Below are 21320 nucleotides of genomic sequence, written 5' to 3' on the forward strand. Positions count from 1 at the left end.
GCAGCGCCGGATTAACTCTCAAGGCGGTAGATCTATATTAATTATTGCCGTAATTAATCATCAGCCATGAAGATAAATACTTCATACAGCTGTTGAAAGCCATTTTTTCTGTTTAAGGTTTTCCCCTCAATTTTTATCTCAAACATTGGCTCTATTTTAACACCATTTTAGGTTTGTGCAAAATAAAAAAAAAGAAAGAAGAAGAAAGTCCCGGATCGGTAAAATTCAGTCTCTAGATTTGAAAGATCATTTAAGGTCAGTAAATGTTCCGTCGTCAATGTAAAGCCACACCGGACTAAGGATAACGCCGGGGCTATTCTCCTTTAAGACATTGCACGTGTAGCGTTAAGCGGTCATTAACTTTTATCAAGCGTTGAACACTTGAGAACATCCGATAAAATACCTCTTTATAGCCTCATAAAGTCTTATCACATACGGTCACTATATGGCGATTCCTGCCCCAAGTAGGTCAAAAAGATAAAACAACGAAATAACATGCTTCGGCTGATTTTTATTTCACATCATTATCATAGTAGTTCAAACGTGCACATGAATATATAAATGAAAGTGTATAGTGAATGCTTCATATTGCGAACTGACAGCATACTTGATAACATTTAAAGTATCGAAGCATAAAAAAGTGACTATTATAGAAAAGAAATATGAAGTTTGACGAAATTTTGACGAAGATTGGAGAATTTGGAACTTATCAGAAGAGAGTGTACACTCTGCTGTCTTTCCCATCAATCAGTGTCGGCAGTTTCTGTATGATGCTTATAGTGATACTATACACTCCGGAACACAGGTAAATCAGTTTTAAACTTTTTGTCACCATTTTTGCATTTTCCCGCTGTTTCATACTCATGCTCTACCAAATATTATAATATAATTAAACTTCTCTCAAAGGTATGCTACAAGATTTTCTTCAAAGAGCAAATAAAATCCCACGAGAGGACACAAAAAATCCAGCGGGAGGACCGACTTTGAATTCGCGCCTATCACTTACTTTTTGAGATGTATAAAATACTGCTGATTTGATGCACATAGTTTGAGTTTCAAGATTCGAAAACTAGGTCGGCACAGTGTTTTCATAAAACATGTCACAGCAGTTTTAAATTAATATAACAGTCATAAATCAGTATTATCTGAGTGGATATTTTTTTTTATGTGAAGCTTCAGTTTTAAGGAGGGTAACGTATAAAACATTAGACAGTTTTGTATACATTGCGACTGATTTATGGATACACATATACCCGCAGAACCAGCTAGTAGTCTATAAAATGAAATAGCAATTTTAACGTGACAGTGAAATATTTGAATTAACCCCCCCCCCCCCCCCCCCCCCACAAAAAAAAAAAAAAAAAGATATAGTATTACAATGATCTATTCTCAAAAGTACATACTAAATCTTATCATATCTTACAATAGTGAAGCCTTTGCCTTTGTACTTTAACGTGAATTTTACGGAATCCTTTTAGGACTACGCTGTTGGAACCATTGTTACTCAGTAAACAACAATTATTCGAGGGACATTGGTAAAGCTCTGTTTGAACTCTGTATATAGAATCTTGATAACTCTAGCAAGATATACAAATTACCATTGTCCCATTTAGCAAAATGACATAATTTATTGTTCTCACTTTAGATCACTATTTTGACCCAATCGTAATAAAATCTAGCCAAATTGTTCACCTCAGTAAGTTTAATCACGGATCATCAAGCTGAGGACTCTGCGTCAAATCAGAGACAGTTTATTGATACGCCAAATGCCAGTGTTTCTCCTTGATCTACATCAAACTTCAGTCAGAACGTTTGTCTATATAAAATCAGATTTGTACTGGGCTATGTTGGGTTCAAAATTTAGACCATACTGTTAAACCATAGAAAATCTTTGTTAATCTTTAGAAGCCATATTCTATCTGCATAGCATGAAACCAAATCAGACAGTTTTTCGTTATAATATATGTGTATTCTATAGTATATACAAACTTGGGTCATCTGACGTTGAAAACTAGGTTAATGGGTCAAATTATTGTAAAAATCTTGGCCACATGTCTACCTGATGTTTTTGGTGGCTGGTTTTCTCCTCTACCGAAGTTACAAATGTATTTCTGACAATCATAGAATCTCTATTTTATTCCTTATTACATCAAAAGGATGTCCATGTGCTACACAAAATAGTCCCATTCATGAACATTGCGGATGAATTATTAATGATCAAGCAGTTCTTTAGTTTAATCATATTTTATTGTATATATATACATATTTAATACACACACATACAACAAGCATACATAAATACATCAATGTAAATATACAAAAGGGTTGGGCCAGAAGTTATAACAACATTATCGGGGGCCCTCCCCTGATAAAGCAGACTATATGTTATTTAGAAATACTGTGATATATGTGAACAATCAAATCAGGAATTGAAAAATAAAAAAGAAAATATAGTATGGTACTGAAAAAAAAAAAAAACAGCAACAAAAAAAAAACATTTATATATTACAGAAAAGCGAGAAAAAAAAGATACAATACTATTGCCGCAGATCCAATATAGATGACACCTTCCCAGTCCAATGCATTTCATGTATGTAATATTTTAGCAGTGGTCCATTCTATCTTGATGTACATCATTAAATTACAGAAAACTAAACAGTAAAATAGTACAATAGTTATCAAAATCTCTTAGTTTCCTTTATGAAATGATGTACTTAATGAAATAAGAGCCTATTTTGAGCATCGTTCAGGATATCGTTACCAAATAGTAATTTATTCGCGCTAAGAGGGTGGAACTGACGTGTATTTATAAAAAGATTTCTCCTTTGATTGTTGTATTTTGGACATTTAAATAGAAAGTGTTCGGCATCTTTTACTAAAGCACCACAGTTACAGGCAGGATTTGCGATAAGGTGATTGTTATACAAATCTGAATTAAGGTTGCTACAATTGTTTCTAATGCGTGCTTGATGAACGGATGGTGAGCGATCGCCGCTTGTAAAATATGATGGAACAATTGGTGGTTTGTATAAATCCTTGAGTTTTCTTTTGAAACTTGCTAATGAGTCTGATTCTCTAATATCTAAAGGTAATTCATTCCAAAGTTGTATTGCTGAAGGGATGACGGACTTAGAATAATTTTCTGTTCTCCTCGCCATTGATACATAATTAACATTATTTCTCAACCAGTATTGATTTTCATATGCATTTTCGACTAAAGGGGGGAATAACTGTAATAACTACAATGGCAATAAATGATGTTTTTCTTAATATACTAATATTAATTTCTGAATCTTTCTTCTGTCCGCAAGAGATACCTATCCGATTTCTTTTAATAGTTTTTGAATAGATACTGATCTTGTTAAACCCGTTACAACTCTTGCAGCTTCGTATTGTATTTTTTCTAATATTTCTTTCTCATAATTAGCACAATTATCCCATAACAAAGAGGCATATTCCAGACGTGGACGTAAATAAGATATATATATTTGATTGAGGGTTTTTCGTTGAATTTGAAATTTCAACATTTTTATTGACCCTAAAATTTTCGAGGCAGATGAGACTATAGTGGCGATATGTTCATGCCATGACCCGTCTTGACTAAATGTAACACCGAGATGTTTATGATGTTCAACAAATGTTAGATGTACATTATCAAAATATAAGTTTGGGCTGTTTCTATTACAATAGGAAAAAAACATAACTTCTGTTTTAGAAGGGTTAAAATTCACGAACAAAACTTAATTTTGTGGAGGTCATGATTAAGAGTTTCTACCATCGTATCTATGTTACTTGTTGATACGGCTAGAGAACTATTATCTGCAAAAAGTCTAGTAATACTTAAAAGTGAATCAGCTATATCATTTAAATAGATAAGAAATAAAAGAGCAGTTCTAATTTAAACTGTATCCATTCACACTGACTATTATATTAGATTTATCAGTGATAAGGTATTCCAGCCCATACTTACATCACTGATTTCCAGCTGGCAATTTAGATAAGTTCATGTAAGGTCAGGCAGAGTTCACCTTAGATTTGAGGCACATTTGTATTTGTTTCTCATACATGTATATCTATAGTTTGGCATTTGCTGTGTTACCAGTAGACAGTAACCAACTGATCAGGTTTATCAGCGCAATTTATAAGTGAGATATTTATAAATAAAAGGTGGTGAATGCTATATCAATATTTCACAGTGAAGTTTTGTTTTTGATTTGAATGCAAACTCTTTGCTGTCTCTATTATGCTCCTCGCGAAGGAGAAGCATATACTTGCCGCTTCGTCCGTCCGTCCCGCAATTCTTGCCTGGAGTATTTCTCAGCGACCACTGCTTGGAAATTAACGAAACTTCATAGAAAGCTCCACTATCAAGAGGAGATGGGCATATTATCTTCTTGTTCCTGTCGGGTGTTTTGCCATTTAATTATTTAACAGTAGTATACTATTGTACAATTTCTGTCCGGAGTTGGAATTTTGCAAAACTCCACAGGAAGCTTCAATATTCAGAGGAGATGAGTATATTGTCTTCGTGTTCTGGTCGGATGATTTTTGCAAAGTTATTACCCTTTGATTATTCAACATTAGTTTACTAAAGTACAGTTCTTGTAGCAACCACTGGTTGGAATTTAGCCAAACTCCATAGGAAGCTTTTTTTCAGTGTGTTAATGTCCTTTGATTATCAACCATTAGTATGCTATAGTACGATTTCTTATGCGGAGTATTCCTCAGCAACCACTTTCTAGAATTCATCAACACTTCATGGGAAGCTTGAATCACAAAAGGAGATGCGCATATTGTATTTGTGTTCAGGTCGGAAGATTTTTTTTCCGGTGAGTTACTGCCCTTTTAGCATTGAACATAGTATACTATAGTACATTTTTTTGTCCAGAGTATTCCCCAGCAACCACTGGCTGGAATTCATTGAAACTTCATAGGAAACTTCACATCCAATAGGAGATGCGCATATTATCTTCATGTTTCGTTCAGATGATTTTCATCGAGTTATTGCCTTTTGATTATTCAACGTTAGTAAACTATAGCGCCATCATCGTCAGTGAATTCCACTTTTGTTCTTTTAATATGTAATAATGTATATTTCAGGGGAGCATCCATCGGTTTTACCGATATTTTCTTGTTTCATAAATTTACATTTTGTACAGGTGCCGTGACAGTTTTAAGAGACAAAATGTAAATTCAGATGCTCTCTGCTTTATCCTAGCTGTTATGAATGGCATTGCGGTACACACAGTTGCCATTAAACAGAAAATAAATCTACCAAAACCCGCCACCACCAGACGTCTCAAGGCTTTGATTCTGAAATGCTGATCAAGCTCAAAATTGCGTTATCAGGGTCAGATAGTAGGAACCTTTTCAATACTCTATTTATTTTAAACGTTGTCGCCAGTGGGATGAACAGGTGTCCATATGCACACTTTATACGTTCTAGGCCCACCATGTCCCTCTTGTTTCAGTAAGAAATTAATGTACTGGTTTGAAAAAAAAATGATTACCATAAAAAGTTGCAATAAACTAATCAATTTTCACTACGCTTAAATTTGGCCAAGTTTTGAACTGGGGTTATCAAATTTTTGCTGATTTAAAAAAGAGCTGGGTTAAAGTTTTAAGTAAAAGATAACAAGTACTATTTGGACTTAACATTGATATTGCATTGCTTATTTTAAATGAACGGTGGTAAATCATCTTACTAAGACTATCCCGAGCGCTCGACTTCTAACCGCAAACGCTTGACTTATTATCCTGAATACATGACATAATATATTGGGAGCCGTAGTACTAGGTTAGAGACCACCAATTGTTTTCCCATAGACTTCCACTGTAACAATATGGCATGTAAGGCCTTCCATAAATCAAGAACTAGCTTAGTTCCACCAAAATCAAGACCGAAAAACATATAAATGGGGGTTCTTTATTTGGGTATTTTTTTCGTGAATGATATGACCACCTGTTTTCATCAAGCAGAAAACTGTTTCATGAAACTTTTTTCAATACATATCAGATGTAGCAAATAATGTCAAAATGTATAATAAAATACTCTTGTTAAAATTCGAAAGCAAATCACTTCTCTTTTTTTTTTTTACATCACCGACCAATCAGAATGAACTTAACATAACCTTATTCCAAGGTATACGATTACCTTATTCAAAGTAAGTTCCCGCTACTTTTTTGAACTGGAGGTATCCGACCACTTTGTATACGCCATACGTAGTATACGCCGTACTTTGAGTGAGTGTGCATGACATATCTCGAGCATACGGCTTTTTATCTTGATCGCAAAAACATAAAATCTCGAGCTCTCAACATTTTATCTCGAGCATTCAACGTCTAGCATATACGAACATACATTGCAATACAGGACAAACAATAAAAAGCAGCAAATCAGAGCTACTTCTTTCAGCGTTCGATATCGTAAGTCGTGCAGTCGAGGTAATATGCCGTCTGTTCTAAATGGTAAATCGTGCAGTCGAGGTAATGTGTCGTCTGTTCTACTGATAATTGCATCAGGTAAAAATGCGTCTGTTAGTGATAAGTCGGCAGTCGAGTAATATGCGTCTGTTCTAAGTGATAAGACGTGCAGTCGAGGTAATATGTCGTCTGTTCTAAGTGAAATGTCGTGCAGTCGAGGTAATATGCCGTCTGTTCTAAGTGATAAGTCGTGCAGTCGAGGTAATATGCCGTCTGTTCTAAGTGATAAGTCGTGCAGTCGAGGTAATATGCCGTCTGTTCTAAGTGATAAGTCGTGCAGTCGAGGTAATATGCCGTCTGTTCTAATTGATAAGTCTTGCAGTCGAGGTATATATGCCGTCTGTTCTAAGTGACAAGTCGTGCAGTCGAGGTAATATGTCAAGTGATAAGTCGTGCAGTGGAGGTAATATGCCGTCTGTTCTAAGTGATAAGTCGTGCAGTCGAGGTAATATGTCGTCTGTACTAAGTGATAAGTCGTGCAGTCAAGGTAATATGCAGTTTGTTCTAAGTGATAAGTCGTGCAGTCGAGGTAATATGCCGTCTGTTCTAAGTGACAAGTCGTGCAGTCGAGGTAATATGCCGTCTGTACTAAGTGATAAGTCGTGCAGTCAAGGTAATATGCAGTCTGTACTAAGTGATAAGTCGTGCAGTCGAGGTAATATGCAGTCTGATCTGACTAATAAGTTGTGCGCTCACGATTTTTAGTCCAGCGCTCGAGTTGATTTAATCGTAAACAAGGGTATGTCCTATACAGGCTGCCGTAAAATTGCTTCTGAATTTCTTGTATTGCAGATGTAAGATCCCGTCCCTCTCAAACGACAGTTTTGCCGTCCAGGGTCTGTACCATGAGCAACTTATTAACGAGACAATACCCCCTTCCGATGATCCAACAATTCCCTACGACAGGTGTCATATATACATTACAGAGGGGAGCTCATTTAACCCGGCAAATGCAAGCCGAAAACAGTGTACAGAATGGGTTTATGATAAAAGTGTTTTCACAAATACTTTCACCTCCCAGGTAAGTTTTAATTACTGATGAAAATTCAGTATGAATACATTGATATAAAATACTTTGTTGAGAATAACTGGTTTCTTACAATTTTATTGCAGGCGCAATCTTACAAGAGCATCGTAACTGGGCCGATTTCTATTTGTTTGTTTATTGTTTTGGAGAACCTTTTGACAAACTGGTGTAGATGGAAAGAAAATTCTGCTAAAACTCGATATCTCGAACTCGCTTGCCTCAAATTCCGGATATGTCGAAGACTTTTCAAGTCTTGTCCACGTGTCTTAAAACCACGTGCACACAGTACCAGATTACGTCGAATTTCGGTTATCTAGAAGTCGAACGCTTGATTCCTTGGATTTCGAGATACAGAGTTTTAGCTGTAAATGTATCTGTGTAGAGGTTTATGCTCGTGAGAGGTTTTGTAAACAGAGATTTTACGGACCTGTGTACCATACTCATATCTCGGTAAACGATGCTTGTGACATTGTCGCCGCTTTTCCACAAGTCAGTTCAGTTCTTGTTGATAAGTGTTCAAATTCACGACACTGTCTATATAATAGATTATAACCAAAGACATAGCAGCGGAGATATCTGGCAATGCCAAATAAATGGACAAATTGTAGAAATAAAGTCAGCTATCGTGTAAATACAGTATCATTTTCATTCAGTTTTTGTACAGTCCATGAAATTGTGTTCTCTAAATATGAGCAAATAGTTCTTGAGTGGTCATCCTTGATATGAAATGTAAAATGATTTTATTTGGTAACGAGGTCAAAGTATTAAGTCCCTTTTCCTGTTTAACCATTAACAATATTTGATGATAATCAGCACTTCACTTCAACTAGTTAGAGCGTTATTGATGTATTGCGAAAACTCTTTCAGATAATTCCATAAGCAAAGCACTTTGCATGGTGACACGAGACCCAAACAGCAAAATTTGGGTACTCTTGAAAGAGTTTCGTTCACATTTTGTTATTAGGTTTTTAAGAATGTATCAACGCTTCATACTTTCATATAGAAATATGCTTTTCTTGATTTATAACGGTATTTCTGTTGGCATATCATGTAATATGATTTGTGTTGTCGTTGTATGCTTATTGAAAATAAAACAAGATAAACATTTAATTGATCTCTGTTCCTTTTTTGTTGAAATTTCCTTGCATAAAATGCCGGATAAACATATTGTTAACTCACAGCATCGTAGAAATAAAACATAAGAAAGATTTCATCGCGTGCTATTCGTGCAGAAATTACAGATTTTATATTACAGATATTATTTTCAGATTAATTTGGTATGTGAGGATTCCTTGAAAACCTCTCACGTAATGATGTTTTTCTACTTTGGTCTGTTGGTGGGGGACTTCATACTCGGCATGCTGTCTGATTCGTAAGTTATATTTATATCATGAATGCAACTCGCACTGACATACTTTTTCCTTGACATATAAGAAATACTTTTTGCAAAACAGATAATGGTTTTGCTGAATCTCTGTGATTTTAGAAGAACTATAGTTTTGATTCTATACCTCCAAAACTTTTAGTCCTGCTTGGCGCCATGTAACTTGTACTGTGTTGGTGTGCCGTTCAACGCAAATAAAATCATAAGACCCAATGGCGAATGAGTTCCTTAAAAACTTCCATTGCCTCGTATTTAATGCCGTGATATGATATAAAATGTATACGCTTATGTGTTTGTCGGAGTTAATTTAGACGCAGTCAGAATAATATCATGATATCGCAGTTTGGTATTTTGATAATGCACGTCGTTCACGAATTTCTCTTTCAGACTTGGCCGTCAGAAAAGCATGTGTATCGCCCTACTTGTTCTGCTGGCATCTTCTGTCTCGGTGTCTTTCACCCCTGAGTTTTATTCCTTTGCAGTATTACAGTTTATAATCGGAGGAAGTGGTCACGGGGCATTTGTCGCTATTGCGGTTATTAGTAAGTACCTTTTTTTCGCACAATGATATTTAGAACCAAATAACAATGTCAAGAATATCTGCTGTGACGGGCTATTCTGACTCCATTAAATAAAATGTAAGGAATGATGAGCAAAGATTTTTTAGATAACAACTTCTAACGGAAACAGAGTCCTACGTCCTTCTGTTTTCACTTAAAAAATTATAACTTTGAGGAATGAAGAAGAATGAATATAGGGATAATGCATGTTTTTTTCTTGTTATAACATTGCAGGGATTTGGTTGGTACCCAGGTCCTTTATATTAAAGCTACATGTAGCGTAAAACGGGTAAAAGTTTAATAATATCTTTCTCTGAAACTATACTTATGCGTTATAGGGCCGTAAAGCGAACGCGCAAGTATTAAAACTAGTTTTAACAGCACATGATCTTCTTGTTAAGGGCACTGTCCTCCAGATTGTACGACAACAATAAAAGAAAAAAAAAGGTATCAGGAAATTAATGCTATATTTCTTAAGAAAGCTTTGAAACTTAATTACTGACAGACTATATGTTATGGAAACACATGAGAATTAGTTGTTTTTACTAATTTTACACTGAAAATCGAAAAACGTTTATATACAATTAACGCGATGTACACATATTCCTCCCTGGCAGTATTGGTAAAGACAGCGGAAAAGTTTTTATTGCCATGGCGGCCCGTGTTCGTTTCCCGATGCGGGTATGTTTTTTTCTTGATTTGGCATTTTTAAGATAGTTTAGAAACAAAAATTCATATTCTATTGTTCATAATATGACTAAACTTCAATTCTAAAGAAAGATCATTTTTAACCAAAGTCTGGAGGTCAGTGCCATATGACATATGGCGTAATGTCATATAAAATACTACACAAATATGCTAAAGATCAATGTAATTGTTAAATATATCGATGAATGTATGTGGTTAAACTGAGTTTGAACTTATTACAGGTATGGAAATGGTAGGACCAGCAAAGAGACTATGGACTGGCATGCTTATCCAAGTATTTTTTGCTATCGGTGTTTGTTATGTGGCGCTCACTGGATTTTTGGCGCGATCTTGGATGTGGATCAATCTTGCGAGTGCAATTCCATGTGCATTTTATCTTTCATTTTGGTGGTAAGGTTCACCCTTATAGTGTCCTTCAGATATCTAACATTTGACATTTGTTTTGAACCAAGTAGCGTCAGCATTGTTATGTCTGTGAAGTGGAAGATTAAAGAGCAGATGCGTCTTATGCAGACTATAATTAGAAACAGTCCACATATCGACACAATATTTCAATAGCATCTTGATGTACATAGAAATGTTAGAGTTTTAGAGAAATTTCATTCCATTTAACTAGACACAATTTTATGTGTTTAATCATGTGGATGTGCTTATAACATATAAAAGCGATGGCATAATTAAAGTTAACTCTTTTCATTTTGCAAAATATTTCTTTTGTGAAAAAGAACCAACTATAGGTTAATACAGATAAATATGTCAGATATGGATGAAACACTTATCGAAGCACTTGAAATAAAATCTATAAGAAGATACATTTGAAGCACTAAACGCTAGCAAGCTAAATAACAACAGACTCATTTTGGTTAAATCTGCTCTTGAGAGATAATGTAGAGTGTTAACAACTCTTAAGCGGAACTCAAACTCAAAACATACAGATACATTGAGAATATGATCGAAGATCCAAAAGGACAGAAAACGTAATAACACTGAGCCGCTTCTGCTTGTTGGACAATAAGAACAAAGCATTTTCAAAATTCCTCAAACGATGAGAATAGTCCGTCAGTAAGGAAACAACATCGAGTATTTCAAAGACCTAATTTCATTAAACTTGCGACCTCTTTCCATTTAATAAAAAGAAATGAGTAAAAATTAGTTTAAGAATACAGAAGTGTAGTCATTAATTTTTCATTGACATATGGTCAAATGTCATTGTTTTCGATGTATGACACGGTAAGAAAGTTATTCTATTTTTGTCAAGCATTTCTGAAATTCATGTCCTGACTCGTTTGTAAATTCTAAATATTATTATTTACTTAAATTTTTCAGACACATTAAAATTGGGCTTAAATAGAATCATATCACAGCATTGCCCGATTGTGTTGAAATTCTAATGTCTTTAGTTACATATATATATCTCATTGAATGAACAATTATTTAATGTACTTTTAATATTGCAAAAAATTCGAGGTAGCATTTAGAAGTTTAAAGATGATACACATGATGTTTATTGACTTCATTTACTGCATTGTCTTTGTTTACGGACAGACATTGTTTACGCTGTAGTTTCAGTAGTGACACTATATTAAGATGTTTATCAGTGATTCTGGTTTTGACAGGTTTGTACCAGAATCCCCTAGATGGCTTATCAGCAAAGGAAGGGAAGATGAAGCTATTCGTGTAATACGAAAGACGGCCAAGGTTAACAAAACACATGTTCCTGAGCACATGTATGATGTGCGAGATGATGAGGCTCCACCGGAGGGGAAATTATGGCACGTGTTTTCAAGTCCTGTGTTACTCAAAAGGACTCTGATTTTGAGTTTTAACTGGTAAGGGCGGGTATTCAATATGAAGTAAATATTAAATAATTGGTTCTGATTTATCTCCCTTGAATGTTTTATATAATGCGGAATCTGCATTGTTCAATAAAACTTGCACAAGACATAAATCATGGCAACTTCTATAGTGTAGACAGTACATTGTGGCAGATTCCAGATAATTTTCAGCTACAAGATCTTGTAGCCTTTAGAAATCTTCCTATTTTCCTGCAAGGTTGTGCTGTCAAATGCTCTGATTAAGGGTTTTTGATGAGGTGCACCTGCCCAGTATGGTGTTTTGTTAATATATTTTCATTAAATGTGTATTGAAATCTAAAATAACCACCATTTTATGTTGGGCTTATTGAAAAATAAACATAGTAGTGTGGACAGCAGAACAAATAGATGTTTAAATTGATTATATGCTGAAAAGCCATATTTATACAATACAATTTCTTGTTCTTCAATTGGATATATATCACTATAACTAGAATTAATCTCAATTAACATTTTCACTAATAATTCATTATTTAAATGTCCAAATATCTGATACTCATAAACACTATGTATCAATTGGGTCATTTTCTTTATTTACCTGTCATGCTTTCCCTCTATTTAAAATTAATGTGTCTTCCAATTTCAAGAAATATTACAGTTCACTAATTATTGCTTGTACAAGAGATAAATTATTGAGTGATTGTGGGCCCCACAATATTTTCTTGCAGTATGTAGACGGGGCTTAACAGGAACATATTCATGATATTGACCCCATAAAAGCAGATTATCGTAATGAAAAATGCTTACATACCAGTCAGAAAGTAACACAACCGTATGGAGATTGCAACTGATATCATCAAAGTTGATAAATTCACTACAAAAGACATTAAAAAGAAACAAACTTAAAATAATAAAAAAGGATCATAATATGCCCACTACAATTATAGACAAAAGATATATAACCAATTTTCCCCAAGCGATCCGTACTGTTTATCATTAACATAAGTGAGGGAATAATTTTCGTGGATTTCGTGTTTCTTTCAATCCACGAAATTAAACCCCGACGAATAAGAATGTTTTCCATTTTTCTGTCTCAACGAATTCATATCATCGCGAAACACCTAATTTTACCAAAACCACGAAATTTTATGACCACGAAAATTTTATGATTTTACGCAATGATTTTCTTTTTAGGATGATAATCAGTATGACGTACTATGGAGTGACAATGAACTCAGGGAACATGGGTGGAAGCTTCTTTCTGAATTTCTTTCTCATGGGCTTGGCTGAAATACCTGGTGTGTTTATAGGAATGGCCATTATAGACAGGATGGGCAGGCGTTGGTCAAACGCTGGGACTATGGTTGTTGGTGGTATCGCCTGTATAGCGACTATACCTACTGTTTTACTAGGAGGAGATGGTAATCAAATTTCAATTTGAATTGCCTAAATTGCATATATTCACACCCATAATTGTATAGATGAGATATCTTCCGTTGAAAAGTAATACGACGCGTTCTGTATAACTGTTGTAAAGTGTAGGTTCTGACGCAGTGTCAGACACAATGTCATTGATGTTACTTTTCGTACGTCATTCCAACCACAATTGCTAGAAGAGATAAGGTTTTGTTCAATACATAACTTGAAGAGCTAACAGTAATCTAAGTGAAAACATGTTAATTCCTTAATGATCATACGTACAGTAATAGCAGAAATTTTCGCGAGGTCCTTCCTCTCGCGAAAATTAATTCTCGCGAAAATATTCAGCATTAAATAAAATAACTTTGTTAGAAAGTACCTATTTAATGTGTTATATATAGTGCTGACAATATGCTGTCATTTCTGAAAACTTACAGTGAGTTCTTATTTTGACCTTCAAAACTAAAATAAAAACGATGAAACCAAATTGATTAATTTCTGCTTTTCAGATCTCCAGCCACTAACTATATTAGCGTGATTGGAAGCGATCACACCGCTTGCAATTGTTAGTCACAGCAGAATCAGTATCATCGCCGGTTTAGCCGGACAGACTTGTATGTTTATGCTTCCAGCTGTGAGCATGTAGCCTATATGCTAGTCCGTAGACCACAATGCATGGTTTATGCTTAGTGACTTGTTGAGCAGGCACGTAATATAGTCCGTAGTCTAACAATTGCTATGTTATGCTATGCCAGTCGAGTGGAGCATGTTAGCACATATTAGTAGTGTTCACGTAAGTACCTAGGCATATTCTATAGGTTATGCTCATGGCAGCTTGTGTTGGAGCCATGTTAGCACATACATAGGTAGGTCCATAAGTACCTAGACATATTCTTGGATTCATGTGCAGCTTGTGTGTGAGCCATGTTAGCAACATACATAGTAGGTCCATAAGTACCTAGACATATTTATGGATTCATGTGCAGCTGTGTGTGAGCCATGTTTAGCAAAAATACCATATTGGTAGAGTCGCATAAGTACCTAGACATATTGCTATGGATTCATGTGCAGCTTGTGTGTGAGCCATGTTAGCAAAATACATAGGTAGGTTCATAAGTACCTAGGCATATTCTATGGGTTCATGCTCATGTGCAGCTTGTGTGTGAGCCATGTAAGCAACATACATAGGTAGGTCCATAAGTACCTAGACATACTTCTGTGGATTCATGTGCAGCTTGTGTGTGAGCCATGTTAGCAACATACATATAGGTAGGTCCATAAGTACCTAGACATATTGCTATGGATTCATGTGCGGCTTGTGTGTGAGCCATGTTAGCAACATACATAGGTAGGTTCATAAGTACCTAGGCATATTCTATGTGTTCATGCTCATGTGCAGCTTGTGTGTGAGCCATGTTAGCAACATACATAGGTAGGTCCATAAGTACCTAGACATATTGCTATGTGTTCATGCTTATGTGCAGCTTGTGTGTGAGCCATGTTAGCAACATACATTGGTAGGTTCATAAGTACCTAGAAATATTGCTATGTGTTCATGCTCATGTGCAGCTTGTGTGTGAGCCATGTTAGCAACATACATAGGTAGGTCCATAAGTACCTAGACATATTGCTATGGATTCATGTGCAGCTTGTGTGTGAGCCATGTTAGCAACATACATAGGTAGGTCCATAAGTACCTAGACATATTTCTATGGATTCATGTGCAGCTTGTGTGTGAGCCATGTTAGCAACATACATAGGTAGGTCCATAAGTACCTAGACATATTTCTATGGATTCATGTGCAGCTTGTGTGTGAGCCATGTTAGCAACATACATATAGGTAGGTCCATAAGTACCTAGACATATTTCTATGGATTCATGTGCAGCTTGTTCGTGAGCCATGTTAGCATCATATATAGCTGAGTCTGTAAGTACCTAGAAATAAGATGTAGGTTTATACTCACGAACATTTCGTGTTTAGTCATGTTAGCACCATGTGCAAATAAGTATGGTAGTACCAAGACATATGTTATGGCTTTGAGAACAGGTAGAGCTATTGAACTGAGTCCCGATTTGGTTAAGTCTTTTTATGTAAGCTGGTACCTGAGGAAATGGATCGATACTTCACCGATATATCACTGTGATAAACTGACTCACATTGCTCAGGTTCAATAACTCTGTTTTGGATTATTTTCAAAAGTATGCCCCTTTTTCGACTTAGCATTTTGTATGCAAGCTGGTATCTGAGTACCCACTAACTGGAATGGATTGAAACTTCACACGCTTGTCCACTGTAATGATCGGATACGCAATGCATGATTCAATAACTCTACTTTGTATTTTTTATAAAATTATGCCCCTTTTTCGACTTTTATATTCATTCAGTCGACAAGTTTGTTGAATAATCGAGCGTTGATGTCCTCCGACGCCTCTTGTTAGAATACTACTGAAATTAACAGAGAAAACAGAGTTAGAAAAAACCTTAAAATATCTTCTTCTTTTCACACCTAGATAGTATCATCCGACATTTATTAGACTTACAAAGTCTGTTGAGATCAAATAATTTGTAATAATATTAATTTCTTCATATTGACACTGATATTTTCTCAGAAAAAAACATTCTCTAGGCTCATCTAGAGACAGAGGCATGAGATATTGTAAATTTATTTCGGAAAGTGGTATCAGAGAGGATTGATTTTACGGCTAGGTGCTTTACATTTAATGACTCTTAACGACTGATGCCAGGTTTGACATTTATGTAATAGTCACATTATTATCTAGGAAATTATTTTGTCATACTTCCCTTGAAAATAGGACAATAACGTTTGGAAACATTTTACATTATTGAATAATATGAGATCTTTTTTTTAAGGACTACACAGTTTTATTGAAATGAGCTATACTAAGTATGTATGGTAGTACCAAGACATATGTTATGGCTTTGAGATCAGGTAGAGCTATTGAACTGAGTCCAGATTTGGTTATTACAGGGTGAAATGATAGGAGGGAAGTTTGGAATGATAGAACCATTGGTTGTTTTTGGTGCTCTCTCAATTATAGCAGGATTGTTACTACTCTTACTACCAGAAACTCTCAGGCAAAAACTTCCAGATACCATTCCAGAGGGTGAACAATTTGGAAGGTATGACGACATTATTTTGACAATTATATGTATATTAATTTAGATGTGTTGTCGAGGGAAATGTCTGGTTTTTCATGATACATCGTTAGTCTACAGAATCGCAAGGAATGGGTTTCTGCTGAAGGCCTTAGGGCGACTTAGCCACCGACGTATCCAGTGAAATTCTTTAGTTGCTATTTCAGGAAACAAATGGGCTGCTCTCTAACCAGTAAATAGAAAAATTCGGTGTATTTTCCGCCTAAATAACCTGTGTCTGAGATGATTTAACTTTGGGGAAATTTTGTTTTTCTACCAATTCATAAAATCAAGATTATAAGCTTGTTTACATTTGCTTACATATCTCTCTAGAAACATTAGGTACACGTTGTAATTTATCACTTTTTTTATCAAAAAGGTCAGTTAAGCTCGTCTGATTTTTGAAAAAAAATCTACGGGATATTGTCGTCACTTGATCGTCGGCGTCGGTTAAAATTTTTTGTTTAGGTCCGCGTTTTCTCAAAAGCTATAAGAGCTGCAGCTTTGAAACTTTGCACGCTTCTTTATCATTATGAGTTGACTGTGTAGGCCAAGAACGATAACCCTGATATGCATTCTGTCAGTATTATGGCCCATTTTGTACTTAGAAAAGTTAGTTTCTTGGTTAAAGTTTTTGTTTTGGTCCACCTTTTCTCGTACAGCTTTGAAACTTTACACAAGTGTTTATCGTCATTAGTTGACTATATGGGCCAAAAACGATAACTCTGATTTGCATTTTGTCACCCGGAAGCGGTGCTCCTGTTAACGGTCTTCGGAACGGATTTTATTAAAAACCATAACACTACTTAAATGAATGCACTGTTTAATACTGAAAATGTTAATATATTATTCAAGTTGGCAAAATTCTGTAAAATTATACTATCAAAATTTCGCTAGTGTCTTCCTTTACACATTTATCTGTAGTAAATTGTTAAGTGATAGATTTTCATTAAAAACCTTAACACTACTAAAGTGGAAATACTGGTTAACTCCGGAAATGTTGGTATATTATTTAGGTTAACAAAATTTTGTAAAACTTTGCTATCTAAATTTCATAGTGTCTTCCTTTTAATTACACACTTGTCTGTAAATGTTAAGTGATTGATTCTTATTAAAAACATAACATAACTAAGGTGAAACTATTGTTTAATTCAAGAAATGTTAGTATTTTTCTTGGGTTAGCAAAATTCTGTAAAGTTGTACTATATAAATTGCAATAGTGTCTTTCTTATTACACTTCTGTTAGTAAATGCTAACTTTGTTTTTGGTCTCTCTGAATATGATACTGTATAGATGTCTCTATATTTTAAGGTTTTTGGATTACGACTCTAGTGTTCTGTGATGATCCACAGGACTTTGGTGCAATTATCATCTAGTCATTCCATTTAATATTTCTTATTTCTCCCTTCTTTGGGCTTTGTGGATGGTGCAGACTGCTGGAGTTGTACTTCCAAATATTTTTATACCAATGTAAGTCCAGTTACATATAGCCATTAACAATCGTAGTTATATGTATTGCTCAATCTTGTGTAATATAACTGTGAAACATGTATGCACACACCCCGGTTAGGGGTCATGTTCTTATGAATAAACTTGAAACTTGAAACTTGAACTTGGAAAACGCTAAGGTGTGCAGTCGGTGTAATATTACTATATTAAGGCGAATGTACGTATAACATTAACAAATATTAAAATGATTGTTTATTTCAGGAAAATACAACCGAAAGAGAAAGAAGTAGAGATTCCATTTATCACTCAAGTCAAAGACGTGAAATAAACTCAGTTATGATAAATAATATATATATTTTGAATAGTGGAACTATTTAGCTCACCTTGTCACGTACTGACAAGGTGAGCTTTTGTGATCGCCATTCGTCCGTCGTCCGTCGTATGTCGTCCGTCCGTCGTATGTCGTCCGTCCGTCGTCTGTCAACAATTTCTTGTGAACATGATAGAGACCACATTTTGAAATCAATTTTGATCAAACTTGCATACATCTTGAACTGGCATAATATCTCGGTTCCTTTCGAAAACTGGCAAGATCACATCATGGATTCAAGAGTTATGGCCCCTTAATGGGCCAACATTTGCTATTTTGGCTTGTGAACACGATAGAGGCCACATTTTGCAATCAATTTTAATCAAACATGCACACAACTTGTATTGGCATAATATCTCGGTTCCTTTCGAAAACCGGTCCGATCCCTTCATGGGTTCCAGTGTTATGGCCCCTTTTAGGGCCAACATTGGCTATTTTGACCTTTGCAGCCATATAGAGACTTCATTTATGATTAAATTTAATACAAACTTAAAAAATGTCTTTAACAACAATAGATCTTGGATTCCATGAAGAATCCGTCAGATCCAATCATAGGTTCCGGAGTTACGGCCCCTGATTGATCCATGAAAGAGCCAAAATTTGTTAATTTTTACCTTGTGAACACGATAGAAGTGACATTTTACACTTGATTTTAACCATACCTACACACAACTTAAGTCACAATAAGATATCACTTTCTATCGAAAACAGGCTAGATTCCAATGTTGATACTAAAGTTACTGCCCCAGAAAGTGGCAAAAGTTTCTATATTGGCTCTTTTAGCCATATAGAGGTTTCATTTATGCTTTGGTTTGATACAAACTTGCACAGAATGTTTATCTTGATGATCTCTAGGCTAAGTTCGAAACTGGGTCATGTGGGTCAAAAACTAGGTCACCAGGTCAAATCAAAGGAAAAGCTTGTTAACACCCTAGAGGCCATATTTATAATCCTATCTTCATGAAACTTGGTCAGAATGTTTATCCTGATAATTCCTAGGCCAGCTTCGAAACTGGGTCATATTGGGTCAAAAACTAAGTCACCCGCTAAAATCAAAGGAAAAGCTTGTTAACACTCTAGAGGCCACATTTATGATCCTATCTTCTTGAAACTTGTTCAGAATGTTTATCTTGATGATTCCTATGCCAAATTCGAAACTGGGTCATTTTGGGTCAAAAACTAGGTCACCAGGTCAAATCAAAGGAAAAGTTTGTTAACTCTGTAGAGGTCACATTTATGACCCTATCTTCCTAAAACTTGGTCAGAATATTTATCTTGATGATTCTGAGGCCACGTTTAACAGGTGAGCGATATAGGGTCATCATGACCCTCTTGTTATGAAATATGTGCCAGTGACTTTACTAGAAAATGTTAATTATCTTGTTGCTTATAGACGTCGGTCGAAATAAAATGATATTCTTGGATATAAAGCAGCAACATGTATTAAAGTTGCAACCTTAATTCAGAGTTGCAAACAAAATTCTGCATAGTATTAAACGTAAAAATGATCTCAGTTTATATCATATAATCTCATTCAAAACAGCTGTATGGTGCTACAAAATACAATTGACGTTTTATCGTGATATTGTTTCCTTTTGAAACTTCCAGCAGAGGACAAGTAGTATTTGTTTATTCTTATGTTCACATAATTATGTTTATGATGTTTTTACCATTAAAGGTTATAAAGTCACTCGAGTTTTTTTTAAATTTTTAGTTCACTAGAGCATATGGTAGTCAAGTTAAGTAACAGAGATCAATCACCGTACGTCCAAATTTCACTTGAACGACAGTAATATTGCCGAAGTTACTATAACTCGACATTAATGTCACTGATTCCGGTCGTCTGCCAAATTTAGAATAAAAAACAATCAAAAGACATCTCAGCTGTAAATGCACTGGGAAGCAGAGAACCAGCTACTGCAATAAATAAACCCAGAGAAAGTAGTTCCTTTTTGCGTAACTGGTGGATGGTATACCAGTATATGTACTTGACAGATCTTTTTCTGTTTTTTTTCTATCTTTTTAAATTTGCATTTAAATCACAAACGTACAAGTCCGTGTACTATGCCCCAACGATAACTTGATATTTACAAACATGACTATAAATAGATTAAAATAGAACATAGGGAATTCAACATTTTTCTAACATGTTACAATCTAAATATTTCTAGATTTTGTACCAATTGCAAATTAGCTCAGTGGTAAAGCATGCAGTCCATGTTAAACAGATCTTTTGCCGTGTGGGTTCGAAACTCCGCATCGACAATAACTTTTTATTTCTCATAAACATGTAGAATCCTTCATAAACTATGTGTCAACACAACAGAGAAGTATCTTAAGCCGATATCATGGCAGATCAGAAAAGTTTAGCATTATATTAAAGATGATATTGACTAAATGCATGCATTTAAGCCATGCAAATAATAAACATACTGTTTTGTTATATAAAGGCATACGTACAAATACAAACCATCAAAGAAAAAAACAAAAAATACGGAAGTAAAAATGAAAACGAAAAGAAAAAAAAACACAAACAGACAAAAATTGAAAACAAGCCCACGAAGATTCGAACCCACAAAATGATTTGCTTATATTCAATTGCTATCTGCGTTTTACCTGACTGAGCTATGTTTCCATATAATCATAGTATATTTAAGATGAAAGAAATACTAATATTTACTTAGAAGGTAATGTGTAAGCATTATGGGTTGGTATTTCATCGGTTATCATGAAATAGAATCGTCCTTGCGTTTCGGCGGGAACCTTGTTATCGTTGGGGATTAGTATGATAACTTCGGAGTGACGTCACGTTTGTTTATGTTTTCTGGACTTATAGAACTAGCAAAATAGGTAAAGCAGCTTACATAAACAATGATATTGGGTATATTTTATTGCGATATGTCTGTCAGTCTCGGTAGCTCAGTGGTTAAGCATTAGTCTTTGAAATA

At 35.1% G+C, this 21320-nt stretch overlaps 1 protein-coding gene and 1 long non-coding RNA gene across 3 annotated transcripts; both read left to right on the plus strand.

Moving 5' to 3' along the window:
• The first annotated feature begins 519 nt into the window (after positions 1–519).
• LOC128556709 (organic cation transporter protein-like) lies at positions 520–13933 on the plus strand. Its single transcript, XM_053542351.1, has 8 exons — positions 520–805; positions 7276–7504; positions 8779–8882; positions 9282–9436; positions 10384–10552; positions 11779–11991; positions 13171–13397; positions 13905–13933. The coding sequence occupies exons 1-8, from the start codon at positions 663–665 to the stop codon at positions 13931–13933; spliced, it is 1269 nt and encodes a 422-aa protein (XP_053398326.1). The 5' UTR covers positions 520–662.
• A 518-nt stretch (positions 13934–14451) lies between these two features.
• LOC128556539 (uncharacterized) lies at positions 14452–20062 on the plus strand. Of its 2 annotated transcripts, XR_008370754.1 has the most exons (3): positions 14476–16141; positions 16387–16538; positions 18264–20062. It is a non-coding gene; the product is annotated as an uncharacterized LOC128556539 (long non-coding RNA). The 2 variants fall into 2 exon arrangements; XR_008370753.1 differs by having other exon boundaries at positions 14452–16538.
• Positions 20063–21320: the final 1258 nt, after the last annotated feature.

This window comes from Mercenaria mercenaria, chromosome 4, assembly GCF_021730395.1.
Source record: "Mercenaria mercenaria strain notata chromosome 4, MADL_Memer_1, whole genome shotgun sequence".
Taxonomy (NCBI): Eukaryota; Metazoa; Mollusca; class Bivalvia; order Venerida; family Veneridae; genus Mercenaria; species Mercenaria mercenaria.

Coding starts and splice junctions, on each gene's coding strand:
- LOC128556709 (XM_053542351.1), top strand. CDS start 663: ATGAAGTTTGACGAAATTTTGACGAAGATTGGAGAATTTGGAACTTAT. Junction 806..7,275: donor CTATACACTCCGGAACACAG/GTAAATCAGTTT, acceptor CTTGTATTGCAG/ATGTAAGATCCCGTCCCTCT. Junction 13,398..13,904: donor TGTTTTACTAGGAGGAGATG/GTAATCAAATTT, acceptor TCTGCTTTTCAG/ATCTCCAGCCACTAACTATA.